The sequence below is a fragment of the Dipodomys merriami genome, unplaced genomic scaffold (assembly GCF_024711535.1).
Source record: "Dipodomys merriami isolate MVZ:Mamm:240054 unplaced genomic scaffold, mDipMer1.0.p SCAF_11, whole genome shotgun sequence".
NCBI lineage: Eukaryota > Metazoa > Chordata > Mammalia > Rodentia > Heteromyidae > Dipodomys > Dipodomys merriami.
The window spans coordinates 40,019,847-40,032,258 of NW_027202382.1; the positions used below are offsets into that span (position 1 = coordinate 40,019,847).

At 40.2% G+C, this 12,412-nt stretch overlaps 1 protein-coding gene across 1 annotated transcript in view; it reads right to left on the reverse strand.

The window, feature by feature from the left end:
- Psmb7 (proteasome 20S subunit beta 7) overlaps nt 1-12,412 on the reverse strand; it is a 57,025-nt gene that overhangs the window by 17,210 nt on the left and 27,403 nt on the right. The window contains exon 6 of the mRNA XM_070013348.1: nt 10,169-10,227. Within this exon, the coding sequence (XP_069869449.1) occupies nt 10,169-10,227 (59 nt within the window). The remainder of the gene's footprint in view (nt 1-10,168; nt 10,228-12,412) is intronic.

Sequence of the window (12,412 nt, forward strand, 5' to 3'; positions counted from 1 at the left end):
TTTTTAGTGAGAAACACTTCCCCCAACCCTGTTCCCACCAACCGCCCCCCCGCCCCCGCTGCCATCACTCACTGCCCCATAAATGCCACCTTTAGGATCTGCTCCTTTCTAAAATTAACTAGTTTATGCCACTGAAAATCACTACTAAAAATATACAGGCTTCTGGGATTGTAATGCAAGGTGGTGACACCGCTAAGACTTAATGTCTTATATTAAATAAAACCAGAGGGGATATTATTGAGGAAAATTAAGACACCTTTTTGATTTAATAAGGACACAATTTATGTCTAATGCTTCCAGTCATAAGCAAAGTCAATAAGCAGGAATTACGACCAAAAGCAAATGACAGAAACAGCTTCATAGAGAGCTCCAAAGTGATATTTCAGCATTTCTGCAAACATTCAATCAGCCCAGTTACTGCCCACATCCAGTGTTGATAAGAAGCATGTCCAATGTTTCAGTCATTCTATCTAAATATGTCCTTAGTTGTACTAGCTCTTAATGAAGGATTCACCAAAACCATGAGTCGCCAGTTCACATCCACTAGGATGGCTGTAATCTAAATGAAAGGTGGTGTTAGCAAAGATAGTCAGTGATCAGAACTTTTCTTGGTCTGAGTAGCACAAATACTATGGAAAGGTAAAACACAGAGCTATCACATGACCCAACAACACTGCTCCTCAACATGTAACCAAGAGAAACCACAACATAGCCACAAAAACCTTGCACATACAGGTTCACTACAGGATCACAGCCAAAAAGTAGAATTCACAATGTACGTTAATTAATAGATGGACACACAAAATGGGATAAAGAATGAAATACTTATATGTGTTGCAGCATAAATGAAATACTACGAAACTAGTATAGGGGGTGGGGGGGAACAGTGACAAAGGACTATATGATGGCATTAAGATTAGGTCCAGAATAAACAAATCCATAAAGATAAAAAACAGAGCTCCGCACTAGTGGCTCATGCCCGTAATCCTAGCTACTCAAGAGGCTGAGAGCTGAGGACCCCCCGTCCACAACCAGCCTAGGTAGGAAAGACCATGAGACTCTTATCTCTAATCAATTACTTAGAAAAAGCTAGAAGTGGTGCTGTGGCTCAAGTGACAGAGTGCTAGCCTTGAGAAAAAGAACCTCAGGGACAATGCTCAAGCCCTGAGTTCAAGCCCCAGGACAGACACCAAAAAAATTACAAAAAGATCAAAAGCAAATTCATTGCAGCCTAAGGCTGGGCAAGTCAGGGGGAGATAGGGAATGACTGTTAATGGGTTCAGAGGGGTTTGTCCTACAATTAATTATGGTAAGAATTGTATAACTGCTAATATACTAAAAACCACTGAATTGTATAGTAACAGTACATCAAATATATATTCACATACATACTGTACAGTAATATTATATGGGTTGATTATATATTGGTTACATATAATTGGTATCAATTATATTATACATATATATGAATTATATATTGAAGTTGTTACTAAATAAGTCATCAACATTTCTAAACAGAGAACCTGAAATAACAGAACATCTAGTGACATGTCACAAGTCAATCAATAAACCCACATTCTATCAGTAATCTTTTTTAAAAGATCAAATAAACAAAAATGTTAGCACTGAAAGCACTTAAAAAAAGGAATTTTAGTCCAACAAACTGCACCTTTCCCCTCAGACAAACATACCTTAAATCTGGAAAAGTCAAGCTCAGCTCATTAAACTGACACCTATTACAATACTACAAGAAAAAGTCTTAAGCACCATCAGTAGAGATAAGAAGGCCATTGTTTATAATAGTTGCTGAAGGTCAGATTTTTTTTAATTTTGCATTTACTTAAAGCTGTGTTTGATGCCAACGGGGTTCAGGTTGCACAGGAAGGTGCTCAGGCTAAACACTGATCGTCTCCCTTGATCTCCATTGTCTGCTGTGTGGGTCCCGCCAGCAAACCTCCCAGCGAGTGGTCACCTTCCTATGGAGTCATTAAAGCTCAGAATGTCAGCTGGTGGGATTAGCCAGCAGCTTCCACACCTGAGCCCCCGTGGCAGGGACAGAGGCATTTGGATCAAGATCACTAATGAATACAGAATTCATATGCCGCTTGTCAGGGCTCCTGAGCTCAGTCCACAGATGCAACTTAAATAAGACAGAGGACAGAACCATTGTTGACGAAGATTAAAAAGTTTTGGCAGTTGAGGGAAAAAAAGAGCCCCTCATTATTCAAATATGATGGTCTTATTTATTTTTTTATTTTGTTCAAATTATTCATAACTTGCCTCAAATGGACAAATGCCATTCACCAGTACTTAAAGACTTCCTGGTCTCATTACTAAATCTGAGGAGGGTTATGCCATCTGTACATCAGCTATCTAAAGAAAAACAGTTCTTTTGTAAATGATCTTTGAAGCTTTGGGGGTGAAACAATCACAAGAGACTTGAAATGGAGAATATTTAAAAGTTAAAAAGAAAACAAAAACTAAACTAAAATTGCAAGAGAACAAAAAAGGATTTGCCAAATGATTTTATCTCTCCTTCCCCCCTCACCTCTTTCCTTCCTCCCTTATCACCCGCAATCTTTCAATGCCTGTCATTTCCCTGAACCTTTCTGTTTCTGGGTTCCTTCCACTCACTGAGTTTACCAAAGAGGTTAAGTTTTACATTTATATACCTCCTCTGCCACATATCTGGCTGGCTTTCTGTTTTCTCTTACGAGAGAAAAAGAACAGCCCACGAAGTCCATTCATGTCTCTGCTGAGTCAGAAGTCAGAAGTCTTTCCTATTCTATTATCAAAGAATCATAGGCCTCCAAAAGAAGCAAAACAGCACAGTGGCTGATTTTACCAGAGGACTCCAAAGTCATATGAACCAGGGTTCAAATCCTGACTCCATCACTGATCAGATGTATAACCTTAGGCCAGTGATTTGATCTCCTTGACATGCCCATTTTCTTTTCTTCAAAATGGAGAAGACAAAATACCGACCTTACAGGACAACTGAAAAGTAGATAATGCTGCAGGAGGGGGAGGAAAACAGAACCTGGTATGACATAAGCATCAGCTATTGTGATCACTGTGGTTTCAAAACCTCTCTTTTGGCATATGTTATGTACTAAACCACCTCCATTTTCTGTCATCATGTCCTCCATAAGAGTCTGCTTCTATACCAAGCTTTCGGATAGGAAAGAAAACTCTCAGCCATCTATGTTATAAATCACTAAGCCTAATGCCAGCACAAATATTCTCGTTAGTTGTTGCTATGGGACGTTTTTATCCTACTACTGAATAGCTAGAAAAAGGCAGCTGCCATATTTTAGAGCCAATTTTGTATTTGCCACCATAGGAGATATTTTTACAGTCTGAATCTAATTCTCGGGGCAACTTGAAAATGAGTCTCTGAATCCTACCTTACAGACAGGACTCTCACTTGCCCAGAAACATACTTTTAGCACCCTGAAAAGAGACTCAAGGTAATCTCTGTGCCCCTTTCTGTCTGGCCATATTGAACTCATGCTCTATTTTCCTCTAAACCATCAGTGTGCCACATACCACTCCGAGCAGATTTTTTTTTAAAAATCAAAAATAATGGAAATATCTTACATGACCATCCACCTACAAAGCAAAAATGAATCGACACTTCGGTTTTTCTATTCCTGGACTTCAAAAAGAAAATAAACTAACATTTGCTGTCAGGACAGCATATTGGTATCAAACCTTTCATTATTTAAAGTGGATCTATAGCTGCCTGCAATGACAGATTAATTCTGCTTCCTTGGCAGCTAGGTGTTTGGCAACACGTCTGTGAGGTAACCGTGAGCCTTTAGGGCGATAGCTGCTCACATCTTTAGCAATCTGCAAGGGTTTCTCTAGAGGCCAGCACAGGCCGAGTGATAAAATATGACTCCATAAATCAGACAGCTGAAGTGGCACTTGTATACGTCACTATCTATCTTCACAGCTTCTCTCTGAAAGGGACAGGGTAAAAGCTCATCCCTGGGTGCTGCAACCAGAGAAAGGACCAGCACAGCTGGCCCTGACTAAGCATGTGCTACTTAAAACTGAAGCCACACTAAGACTGAGGAAAAGATCCTGCTGGTGTTAGCATGCCTCAGGCAGCGGTAGAAGCTTCAGCAAGTCATCTTCAAAAGGCAGAGAGCCAGAGCTCTAGAAACCTGCAAAAATTGGCTAAGCCTGCAGTCTTCATTGCTTTAAGTTGAGCATCTTCAAAGTCTAGAATTCTAACTGTAGGGCACAGCAGCTGCCACTGCAGATCTGATCCTCTCAGCTTTTGGCAGCTCTCAACTTGAAATTCTAGCAAAAGAATTTTTCAAGTTGCTATTATTGCCTGTCATGGATTTATAAATATTGTGCACTATCTGCTGCGGCATGGCTCTCATGGGACACCAGAGCATGCCAAACGCATAACAGAATGAAAAATAGTTTCTATTCTTCAAATAAATGCTAATTTTTTTAACTGTGCTCACACGATGTGTTTGGTGACCAACTTCAATGGTACAGAATATGTATGGGGGGGGGGGGCGCCTGATTGTCTTTTCCAGCAGCATTCAGCTGCTACTTTCATTAAGCTTGTTTAATTAGATTCCAGATGCTAATTTGCAAGTCGATACCAGAGGGTGCAGGACAGTTTGCCTTTGAATCATTCCCTGTGATGTGAGGGTCCTGCCGCACACCACCACCCTTGGGCGGCCCTTGAATGGTATTCTGACAATTAGTGCAAAGAGGGGACAGTATTGATCTTGACAGACTAAATATTAATCTTCTACCCATTTTAATGAATTATAATCTTCAAAAATTTTAATTTCTCACTGAGCCAAATGAAAACATTCCATCTTAGAGAAAAACAGAGTAGAACCTCAGTGTCTACTCTTTTCTTAATTCCCTCCCCACACTAAAGATAAAAATCTGTATTTTTATTTTAGCAATTTCAGCGATTTTTATTTACTTATTTATTTTTTGTCGGTCGTGGGGCTTGAACTCTGGGCCTGGGCGCTGTCCCTCAACTCTTCAGCTCAAGACGAGCGCGCTACCATTTGAGCCACAGCGCCACTTCTGGTTTATTGGAGATAGGAGTCTCATGGTCTCTCCTGCCCAGGCTGGCTTTGAACCGTGATCCTCAGATCTCAGCCTGCTGAGTAGCTAGGATTACAGGCATGAGCCACGAGCACCCAGCAATTACAGCCATTTTTTAAGACAGAAACAACTTATTTTCAGATACTATGGTCCCACTCCTTACACTTAACTAAAAAAAATGTTCTGGAAAGGCCAGTGTGGCCAGCACGTGACCTCTTCTGGTTAGCCTGTGGTAACCACCACCTTAATAGCAGACAGGGGGTGAGGGGGACAAGAAATAGCTCTACCCAATTCCCTGTCACCCAAACACCCCTTATGTAACTGACTCCTTGTCATTAGGTCAACACCCACATTCAAAACCAACTATTCTAACTAATGTTTAAATAAGCACATTTGCTGACAAAGTATGACATCTATTGCCAATAGGAAACAATTTTTCATGGCTTGATTTTGGTGGCTGCTGAACACTATGAAGTTACTATATTACTTCAAAGGAGGATTAATCTGAAAAGTACGTAAGACTGCTTTGGAGGCCTTTCTTCCAACGATCAACAAATACTGCTGAACCCTACTAGGCACCAGTCATCACCGTATGCAAAGGAAGAAAAAGGAATTAACTGTCTCTCCCCTCAAACTTCCAGGTTAACAGCAAAGGGGAAAAAATAAAATAAAATAAAAATTACAAACCCATTCCAGGAAACACATTTGGGTCACAAATGTATAAGAACTTTTAAAAATCCTTTAGTGGGGCAGGGAATGTGGCTTATTGGTAGAGTGTTGCCTATCTTGGGCCTGGGTTCGATTCCGTAGTACCACATACATGAAATAGCTAGAAGTGATACTGTGGCTCAAGTGGTAGAGTGCTAGCCTTGAGCAAAAGAAGTTCAAGGATAGTGCTCAGGCACTGAGTTCAAGCTCCAGGACTGGCAAATAATAATAATAATAATAATAATAATAATAATAATAATAATAATAATAATAATAACAATAACAATAACAAATATTGTCATACGTTGATGCTTTACCTTACTTTCTGCCCATAATACCCTATGCAAAACCCAATAGAAACTTAAAAAAAAAAGTCTTTAGTATCTTAAATTCACTGGTTATTTGGTAGCTTCTCTGAAACTCTGAATCGAAGGAAACACGTCACTGGTTTGAATGACCTGAAACAGAGCTCTGTGTGTCTCAGGCCACACTAGAAGGCTTTTGTGACCTTGACCTTCAGTGAACACTTGCCCTGCGACCCATCTTCCTTTGCCTGGTTACTTCACCGGGTGTCTGTTTGCTGACTCTGCTCCAATACTGAAGACTGTTGAGAAGTGTACTTAGTTATCTTCCTGCTATCTCAAAAACATGTTCAGCCCTTTCCAGACAGGAAGGAGAGAAAGTCCCCTCAATTTCCCAGATGGTTTTGATGACTCAGATTTTGCTTTGGCTCAGGATCAACCAGCATGTACTAAAGGTCAGGAGTTGAAGAATAGAGAAGGTTCCGTGGTCTCTGCCCTCAAGGAGCTCACACTCTCACTGATAAGTGGGGGGGGGGGGGGGGGGGGGGGAAGAAGAGATGCCCTGAAATCAGCTCCATGAAATGGGACAGTATGTCCCATGCAGCACCGGGACGAAACTAAATGAGGAAGTCACTGAGTAGACATGGGCAATGTGGAGTCATGACAGCAAGCAAGAACACATCATTCCAAGAACAGCTTGCACACAAGAATGGCAGAAGTGACCTCCGTTTTCCGAAGTTCAATATTCAACCCCTGGGCTTGCACATAGGGGTGACACGTTTCTATTCACAGTGTCTTAGAGGACACTAAATAAGCACATCATATCCAGGATTTAACAGACACAAACTCCCTTAAAAATAAAGTTAAGGTGAACTGACATGGCTGTGGAAGACTGGCAAGACTGACTGGAAATATGTGTATATTCAGTGATGGTCACTTGTGATTACAAGTGTCAAAACCCCTGACTGCATACTTAATCTGTTCATTTTATGATATGTAAATTATCTGTTTATTTAATTTTTTGCCAGTCCTGGGATTGGAACTCAGGGCCCAGGCACTGTCCCTGAGCTTCTTTTGCTCAAAGCTAGCACTCTGCCACTTGAGCCACAGCACCATTCAATTTTAAAATTAAAGAATAGATGATACCTGGATATGGTATTTAAAAAACAGAGCACACAAGTGACCAATTCATGAAACAACAAAACTGGCTCTGCCAGTCATTTTTAACTAGTGACATATTACATAAACATAAGTGGAGCCAGGCACCTGTGGCTCATGCCTGTAATCCTAGCTACTCAGGAGGCTGAGATCTGAGGATTGAGGTTCAAAGCCAACCCAGGCAGGAAAGTCCATGAGACTCTTATCTCCAATTAACTACCAGAAAAACAGAAGTGGCGCTGTGACTCAAGTGGTAGAGAGCTCGCCTTGAGCTGAAGAGCTGGGGGACAGCACCCAGGCCCAGAGTTCAAGCCCTATGACCAACAAGAACAATAAAGTGGGGGCTGGGATGTAGCTCACTGGCAAAGCACTTGCCTAGCAAGTGCAACGTCCTGGATTCGATCCCAGTGCCAAAAAAGAAAAGATAAAAAATACAGTTAAAAAACACAAACAAAAAGTGCTTTTTCTTGGGCTGGGAAGGTGGCTCAGTGGTAGAGCGCTTGCCTTGCATGCCTGAGGCCCTGAGTTCGACTCCTCAGCACCACAAAAGCAAAAAGAAAAAAAGCTGGAAGTGGAGCTGTGGCTCAAGTGGTAGAGTGCTAGCCTTGAGCTGAAGAGCTGAGGGACAGCGCCCAGGCCCAGAGTTCAAGGCCACACGACTGGACCAAAAAAAAAAAAAACAATAAAGTGGAATTAGCCCATATTGAAGCAATATACTTAAAATAGTACTATTTCTCCATGTGATCAATCTGATTTTCTTTTTTGTAGTACTAAGCATCTAACCCAGGGCCTTGTGTGTGCTAGGTAATCTCACTACTACTAAGCTGCAGCCCCATTCGCCATAATTTTCTTAGTGCCTATTAACGTGAATTTAGATTTTAAGGTATTATCTGCTACCAGCTGTTACACTATTATTTGCCTTCTGTTCATTTTTCAAGTCCACACTGGAGAACCAAGTCTACCTACTCTCACCTTCACAGTGATTTTCACTGACTGTCACTGTCTTTTGCTTAACTTAAGTGAACAAACTTGCAAACGTAAATTCATCTGAAATGGATACTTATTCAATCTATTTTAGGATCTTATAGGTAATGCAAAACACTATGTGCTCAGTTATAGATACAATTAATCTGTAAAATACATTTTGTCAGACTGGTAGTATCAGAGCTTTTATTGAGGGATGCTGATATTCTCCTTTTCTCCTCAAATCATGTAGGTATTCAATTTGTAGCCTTGGATGCATTTCAAGTCCAAACTCTAAACAGTATAAAATGATTTAAGAAGAATGCTAAGTCACTTTATATTCATACTTTCAACTTTTTCTACAGTTCTCATTTCTCTCTAATATATGGAGAGTCTGATAGAAATAGACAAACTCTCAAGAATATTTGAGAAGATTAATGTGGTTTAAAGAAGAGCATGACATCAAATCTCCCTTACTTAGAAGACTAGGTAAGTTGTTTTTTCTTTTGAAAGTGGCCTAGTATATATTAAATTTTGTCTAGGTATTCACAAGCCCCAACAGAAAATAATGCTGACATGGGAAAAAGTTCAACATTGAGAAATGAGAACAAAATCCTAATTTCATTTACAGTTTTATACTCAGCCTTGTTTACTATTCTTAATTGGAGCAAGACATTACCATTTTCAGTAGAAAACACCTATCCATTCTCTGTTTTAACTCCTGTTGTTGTTGTTTAACTCCTGTTTATTTGTGCTTTCCTCATGTCCAAAGGGCAGAGTAGTTTGTGGCAGAAACCTTGTCCTGGCTGATCAGTTTCCCCAACTCAATGATCTGACTTTTCACAGCACTTGGCCCCCACCTAAAGGGCAGAGAGAACTTCAGAGCTCCAATGACACCTAGTAATCCAATGACAAGAAGATGGGGGAAGAACAAAATACTTTTAATATGTGATCTTCCCCCAAAAGACAACCAGCATAAAGCAATGTCAAAAAGTATTCCTCGGGGATATTCTTTGGTGCCTAAATAAAATGCAAGTTAGAAATGCCAGAAACCAACAAATTGAGGGATGAAATAAATCACTCTTCAAACTGCATACCAACTGTGGAGACCAAGTAGATATACCCTTCCAAAAAAGTGACCATTTTCAAGCCCCATGACTGACAAAATAAATAAATAAATAAAAATTTTAAAAAGTGACCATTGAAACATCAAGTACAGATGATGCTGGACATGCTGGCTTAGCGGTGCAGTTGAAGCAGAGAAGGAACAATGAAGCACCATGAACACCTAAGCACACTGTGTGCTCTTTCCAAATATGCAAGGTAAGAAGTCTAGATCTGTTATTAAAGAGTTTTTTCATGGTGGCTGCTTACGGGGGTGGGGGGCGGGGGGGGTCACATCTATTATTAAAGCAGACAGAAAGAAAGTTATTCACGAGATCTACCCTTCCCACCACTGAAGAAATAAAGAATCTCTTACAAGCTTATCTGAGACCCCAGCTCCATTACACTTTGAGAAGACTCCATGAACACATGACCTTGTCCTCAGATGTTGAACAATCCATATGGATTTTCAAAACCATCCATTTTCAAGTCATCTCTGTGTGTCAGACACAACATAGTTACTCTATTCTTAATGAGGAAAAATAACCTATCATTTTGAGATATTATACTGAAATCTTAGCACGCAAGAACACATTCCATGCTACAGCAGTCGGTAGGAGTCTTAGACAGCCCGAAGTACAGATCAAAAATCTGCAGTGCTAGCTCTTCAAGGACTCTACAAGGGACATTCTCCCAAAAAGCCAATCTCTTCAGCAAACACTCTACCTGTGCCAAAGAACTCAAAGGATGCTGCTAGAGGAGGAACAGGAAACCATGCTGAAAATGTTCAATAAACAACTAGAAAAGTATCTGCAAGAAGATAGCTATAAGGACTTACATACCTCCATATCTGGCCTAAACTTATCTTCAAACACAGCCATTGCTGCCAAGGAGCCAGAACCTGTAAGAAAAGATGCACTTTTAGCATATTTTTTCCAACTCTCGTCTTTTCCATCTCTCATTTACCTCAGGACAACAAAAATTGCAAAACATTCCCAGTGTCATACTTGAGTACAGTGGAAATATCAATCCTAGGGGGCCACATCAACAGGGTAGAAAACCAGTGCTCCGCAAGAGCATGTGTCCCACTTACCACTAGCGTGGGTAAACCTGCAACTAACTGGCCAGACCTACTTCTACACTGATGAGTCTAACTGTAAATCATTCACAATGAAATGCTGAAGCAGGAAATGAGCTTATGGAGAATTAGTATTTTTTCAGAACACAAACACCACACAATTTTCCCATACCCTATATGGGAGGCTTGGGCTCCATAGTGTGCCTTGCCAGGCTGCTGGGTACTATGCTAAATATCAAGCCAGTTAAAAAGAATACATTGTTTTAATGAGCCAGCCCTGGTAGAGTCACCTTGACACACAGGGAAGAAACTACCGCACCAGCCATGGTAATAGGGCTGCAAGTCGCAGCTACCAGGTTATTCCAGCTACAACTGTAAAACACTTTATTATGTGGCATTTATTTGGAGCTATTATTTTTAGTTTGTACTTTGAAGAGTAACAGCTGAGTAGACAAAATGACAGACAAAGAAACAAAAATTTATTATCACAATAGCAAATGGTTGAAAGGTTATGCTGCATAGATATTAACAGATAGCAAATTTATCCCTACCAAAGTAGAATGTAAAGGCATTACAAATAAGTATGAGCTCCCTTTGAATGGCTGCAAAAGGCAGCTCAGCACTATTTGAAATTTTAAACTTGCTTTGTTCAGAAATGAGAAAATCTTTAGAAAATCATCATCTTGTCTGTACAGTCTTGGCAATATTTCAGGATACTCTACTTTTGGAGAAAGGAGAGAGTTGCCCACAATTTTTTACTCCAATTAGAAGATTTTTCTGGCATTTATTACTTTTTAACTTGTTTTGCATAACACTATCTATTTAGCTGGGTCACAGAGAAAACCATATTTTCTATTTAAAATGATTTGTGTACATCGCTTGACCACCTCAATGGTTTAGCAAAGGAAAAAGGCAGCGATTAAACAGTTTCAAATGAGGTGTCCTGCTGATTTTATCAAGTCTGCTGAATGTATAATGAAAAAGGAGAAGCTGACAGCAACACTACATTGAGGAAATACAGACTACCTTATCTGAACCATTTAAGGAGGTCCAATTATAGATCAAATTTAAAGGGTAGGAACAGCAGATTTACAGACACAAATCAATGAACATGGTAATCCCGATGAATATGACAGATACTCCTGTTCCGGAATATTGCTGTGGTTGAGGATCATTACCTTCACAGCACCGGATACATCACGTCGAAAGCAGTAGGAAGCGTCAAGTGCAGACCAGCATTACAAGCAATGACTATTCATTTAGGCTTTGGGAGCAAAAGGCAACCCCATTTTCCCCTCTTGCAATTTTTTTTCTCCTAAAATTAAAAAAAAAAAAAAAGCCCCTAAAAGGAGAGCAAAATTAAACAGACGGAAAAACAGCACAGGCAGAAAAACCTAGCATACATGCAGAGACTAATATACCAAATCACATCTCTCTGAATTTCAAATTAAGCATGTCCTTAAAAAATGCAGAAATAGGGTCAAATACCACCCAAGTTTTATGAAGCACCAGGTCACCTGAGACTCAAGGGTCAAGAGGAACAAAGTAATCTACGTTTCTGTTTTAAGACATAGATGAGAGCTGGTCTTGATGTTACCAGTGAAAAAGGAGTTGGTTTTGTATGGAAAACAAAGGACAGCTGTCAGGAAGACACAAGAAAATTGCAAGTGGGAAATCTCAGGAAAAATACTTCAGACACAAAATACTTCTGGCTGAGCAGGCAGTGGCTAGCTCACCTTTTCTATGCCTCCAAGATTATGCTGGAGAAGAAAGAGCCCAAGAGTAAATGGACCAGAGGCCCAAAGTACACATTTAGCAAGGACAGGAAAGGGCAGGGCATTTACCGGGGAGGTAACAACTTTGTGGAGACTATAACAAATTACTGTCACAGAGAAAACCAGGCTTACCTTAAAGGCATTTTTTCCTTAAAAATTACTGGCCATTTTTTTCTGCTGAGCCATCTTTTCTTGGGCACTTTCACAGTAAATACTTCTGACTCTATTCTTTC